Raw genomic sequence first — 5,000 nt, 5'->3', positions numbered from 1 at the left:
GAATGGCTTGAAACAAGGTAACCAAGGTTACAGGGTCCATGGTAGACCTTCAGACATCACCACAAAGTCATGACATATGTGTGGCAGCTAGGGCACCTTTAAGCTAGAAAACGCTGAAAATGTCAAATTATAAAGAAGATCTGGATGGTGCAGCGAGTCAGGTCTGCTTGGTTCTTTCAGGGAAGAAGAGCAGCAACATCTTTTCCTCTGAGGAAAGCCTCCAGTGTGTTTTTTTTTTTGTTGCTCTTCTTTCAATGAAGGAATACTTTCTAATTCAGATAAAACTCGCTGCGATAGCTACGCTCATCTCACCCGTGGAAGCCGCCACGTTGTTCAGACCGAACAGTCGCTTCTCGTTAGCGTCACACCTAAACCCGCCTCAAAACTCAACGCTGATTGGTCGGTCGTTTGGAGAACGGCTCCAAATTTTCTCTCATCTCAAGATGCCGGACTGATCTGGCAGTGGAAAACTGGAACTCGCCAGATCAGGACGCTCTCACCAGGCTATAAAACTGATCCAGTGAGAAAGAAAGCATAAAATACCTCCAAAGGTCTCTTAAGTTCAACTTGTAAAAGAAAAGAAGAGTTTTATACTGGACTCTACAGACGATTACAGAGCACACAATACACGAAGAAACCTATTATTATTTCCAAACAAGTGAAATGAAAATGTCCTAAAGGAAGCACTTTCCTTCGTTATCATCGGAGTTTGATAACGAACCAATAAAGCCCAACTTGCAGTGCATCATGGGATATGTCAGAGTGGCTGTAACAAGTACAAGTACTTTCAGCCAATCAGATAACCCGGCTGATTCTGTGGTGCTCTGAGGCAACTGTTTCTCCCTGGAGGACTCCAGAAACTGGCCGTCACTGATTACTGTGTGTGTGTGTGTGTGTGTGTGTGTGTGTGTGTGTCTGTGTGCGTTTTATCTCCTGGATAACGGCCATAACGAGGAAACTTAATAGGAAAAGTTAATTAATGATGGAGGAAGTCTAATTAGCGGGCAGGTCGGGGGTTGAGTTGTTTCCTGTCAAACTGCAGGGTGCGTTAAATATACTCACCAGAATCAGAAAGGAGTTTATTGCCACAGTAAGTTACACCTGAGTGAATTTGCCTTGGTGAAAAGTGCATTTACCTTCACAAAAGTGCTTGTTTAGCCACTGACAGACTCAGATTATTATTCTAAGTGTCTGATAACATTATGGAAAGGATCCCTACAGAGATAGACCTTTAAAACCTCTTTAAGACCTTTCTGTTCAACCAGAAACAGCTCTGAAGTTGCTAGCACTAAACCCACCAGACTCCATTTAAAAAAGCATTACTTTTAGCGTGTATAGAGCCAGCATGTTGTCACATGTAAATCAGTAAACTATGTGTTTATTTCAACCAAATCTAGAGTTGTGATGGTTGGAAAAGTGGAAAGACGACTCAAAACAGCTTTTCATAGTTTTATTCTGTTTCTGTCTGACTTTGAATGAAGTGTATTTTATGATGCTAAAATCAGTGATTATTTACATGGAGTCTGGTGGGTTTAGCAAACGCAATTTCACAGATGTTTTTATGTTTAAAAAAAGGATCTTACTCTTTAACTAAAAGGTCTATCTCTGTAGGGATCCATCCCATAATGTTGTCAGACACTTAGAATAATAATCTGAGTCTGTCAGCAGCAACAACAGAACTTTTAGTGAAGGTAAATACAAGCTGGGCAATTACTATTAACTTAAATTACAGCTTGTTTCTCCGCTGCCGACTGCAGCGATCTCTCTTAATACTGGACCAGCGTCAGAGGTTGTTGTTCCCATCAGTCACTGAGACACAGAAACACACAGAAACACATAGGAACACATAGGAACACAGGGCTCAGGTTGGAAACAACGGTAGTTACCTTCTAAATTGTGTGTGACATTACAGGGAATTAACAGACTGTTGTTCTCCTGCACAATTACAAGTTGTTTTTCTCCGTCAGGTGGGTGGCTGCTGCCTGGGGGGGGTGTTGTGTGTAGATTATAGTCAAATAAATTAACTGCAGAAGATTGGGCAGGGAATTAAATGTAGTTTTTCTAAATTAATCCCTCAGTCAGCTTGATTAAGAGCATCACCCGAGGTGGAGATGTGGCTTTTAAAATATTTTCTTACACTAGGAGAGCCGAGGAAGCAAGGTTTCTGAGAAGGGTCACTGGTTTTATCTCTTCTGTGTGTGCGTGTGTGTGTGTGTGTGTGTGTGTGTGTGTGTGTGTGTGTGTGTGTGTGTGTGTGTGTGTGTGTGTGTGTGTGTGTGTGTGTGTGTGTGTGTGTGTGTGTGTGTGTGTGTGTGTGTTGTGTGTGTGTCTGTAGGTGTCTGTGTGTGTGTGTGTGTGTGTGTGTGTGTGTGTGTGTGTATGCGTGCGCATGCGTGTGTGTCTCTGTAGGTGTGTGTGTGTGTGTGTGCGTGTGTGTGTATGCGTGCGTGCGTGTGTGTGTGTGTGTGTGTGTGTGCGAATTTGTATGTTTGCACTAGTATGTTGTGTTTATTGATTTCTTCTTTCTATCCATGCTTTGTTTTAATGTGTATGCTGTTTTTAATGTCGTTGGGTTTACTTGTAATGAAATATATAAATAACATTGACGTTGATATAGATATATATATCCCTCTGTTCAGTGTGTAACGGTTCTGATGGTTTCCAGGTGCTGTCGTTCTTATAAAGATTAATTTGAATTCTTATTTGCGGCTGGAATCAGGACTCTAGGATTGAGATTAGGGTCGGAAAGATGGAGGCTACGTTCAGACTGCACACAAATCCAGTTTCTCAAATAAGATCTTTAAGACTGTGTCTGTGTGTGTGTGTGTCTGTGTGTCTCTGTGTATGCGTCTCTGTGTGTGTGTCTCTGTCTCTCTGTGTGTGTGTGTGTGTGTGTGTGTCTCTCTGTGCGTTTGTCTCTGTGTCTGTGTGTCTCTTTCTGTCTGTGTTTGTGTGTGTGTGTGTGTCTGTGTCTGTGTGTCTCTGTCTGTGTGTGTGTGTCTGTGTGTCTCTGTCCTGCAGGAGAAGCAGTGTGAGGTGGAGGGGGTGCAGCAGCAGCTGGTGGAGGTGGAGAAACAGAAGGAAGAACTCAACGACAGCATCAGGAAACTCCAACAGGTAGCAGCACGTCCTGACTGCGTGCTGTGGATCATAGATCAGTCTGATGGTCTGACCAGGCTTAGGAGACCCCCCTAACCTTCTCAGATCTCTGCTCAAATTTGTGGAGCCATTTTAAAAGCAGCTCGGCTGTTGCTCCCTTCATTTCCTTCATTTTCCTATCTTTTATTGTGATATCTGCTCCAGAAAGGGGATACATGAATACACTTGTACTTGATTACATTCAACCACTTAAACTCTACATTTTCTAAAAAAAGGAAAGTAAAATATGCTAAATCCCTGGTATGGTCCTATTTCAAAATAAAAAGCTTCATCAGCTGAGAGACATCAAAATCCCTTTTTTTTTTTTTTGCTTTTGTGAAATTGTTCCTGTTTTATTCTTCGCATCTTTAACCTCCGTTCATCTGTTTCTGTTCTCTTAGGAGATCAAGGACACCGTGGACGGGCAGAGGATTTTAGAGAAGAAGGGAAGTGCAGCGGTGAGTGACAGACAGACAGACAGACAGACAGACAGACAGAGACTCAGGCAGACCGACAGAGACACAGACAGACAGACAGATGGGGGGATGCACAGAAAGTGTAGAATTTGAAATTCGAATAGATATGAGAGAGAGAGAGAATGTATTTTGCAGAGTACTTAAAGAGCAGCTATGCATAATAATAAAAAATTCTAATTAGAAATAAATCTCTGACTGTGTGTGTGTGTGTGTGTGTGTGTGTGTGTGTGTGTGTGTGCAGCTGAAGGACTTGAAGCGGCAGCTGCAGCTGGAGAGGAAAAGAGCCGACAAACTGCAGGAGAGACTCCAGGAGATTCTGACCAACAGCAAGACCAGGACCGGTACAAACACACACCTTTACCCTGAGGCTACAGCTACACTACTAACACACACCTTTACCCTGAGGCTACAGCTACACTACTAACACACACCTTTACCCTGAGGCTACAGCTACACTACTAACACACACCTTTACCCTGAGGCTACAGCTACACTACTAACACACACCTTTACCCTGAGGCTACAGCTACACTACTAACACACACCTTTACCCTGAGGCTACAGCTACACTACTAACACACACCTTTACCCTGAGGCTACAGCTATACTACGAACACACACCTTTACCCTGAGGCTACAGCTACACTACTAGCACACACCTTTACCCTGAGGCTACAGCTACACTACTAGCACACACCTTTACCCTGAGGCTACAGCTACACTACTAGCACACACCTTTACCCTGAGGCTACAGCTACACTACTAACACACACCTTTACCCTGAGGCTACAGCTACACTACTAGCACACACCTTTACCCTGAGGCTACAGCTACACTACTAACACACACCTTTACCCTGAGGCTACAGCTACACTACTAACACACACCTTTACCCTGAGGCTACAGCTACACTACTAACACACACCTTTACCCTGAGGCTACAGCTACACTACTAACACACACCTTTACCCTGAGGCTACAGCTACACTACTAACACACACCTTTACCCTGAGGCTACAGCTACACTACTAGCACACACCTTTACCCTGAGGCTACAGCTACACTACTAACACACACCTTTACCCTGAGGCTACAGCTACACTACTAACACACACCTTTACCCTGAGGCTACAGCTACACTACTAACACACACCTTACCCCTGATGCTACAGCTATACTACTAACACACACCTTTACCCCTGAGGCTACAGCTACACTACTAGCACACACCTTTACCCTGAGGCTACAGCTACACTACTAACACACACACCTTTACCCTGAGGCTACAGCTAAACTACTAGCACACACCTTTACCCTGAGGCTACAGCTACACTACTAACACACACCTTTACCCTGAGGCTACAGCTACACTACTAACACACACCT

At 43.8% G+C, this 5,000-nt stretch overlaps 2 protein-coding genes across 3 annotated transcripts in view; one reads left to right on the top strand and one right to left on the bottom strand.

The window, feature by feature from the left end:
- kcnd1 (potassium voltage-gated channel, Shal-related subfamily, member 1) overlaps positions 1–5,000 on the bottom strand; it is a 1,001,373-nt gene that overhangs the window by 352,465 nt on the left and 643,908 nt on the right. The window lies entirely within an intron of this gene.
- gripap1 (GRIP1 associated protein 1) overlaps positions 1–5,000 on the top strand; it is a 92,869-nt gene that overhangs the window by 66,614 nt on the left and 21,255 nt on the right. For both annotated transcript variants that reach the window (XM_039799936.1, XM_039799937.1), the window contains exons 21-23: positions 3,022–3,117; positions 3,540–3,596; positions 3,856–3,955. In XM_039799936.1, the coding sequence (XP_039655870.1) occupies positions 3,022–3,117; positions 3,540–3,596; positions 3,856–3,955 (253 nt within the window). The remainder of the gene's footprint in view (positions 1–3,021; positions 3,118–3,539; positions 3,597–3,855; positions 3,956–5,000) is intronic.

The sequence above is a fragment of the Perca fluviatilis genome, chromosome 5, assembly GCF_010015445.1.
Source record: "Perca fluviatilis chromosome 5, GENO_Pfluv_1.0, whole genome shotgun sequence".
NCBI classification, from domain to species: Eukaryota; Metazoa; Chordata; class Actinopteri; order Perciformes; family Percidae; genus Perca; species Perca fluviatilis.
The sequence above is the reverse complement of the archived record's forward strand: the minus strand, read 5'-3'. Positions and strand labels throughout refer to the sequence as shown.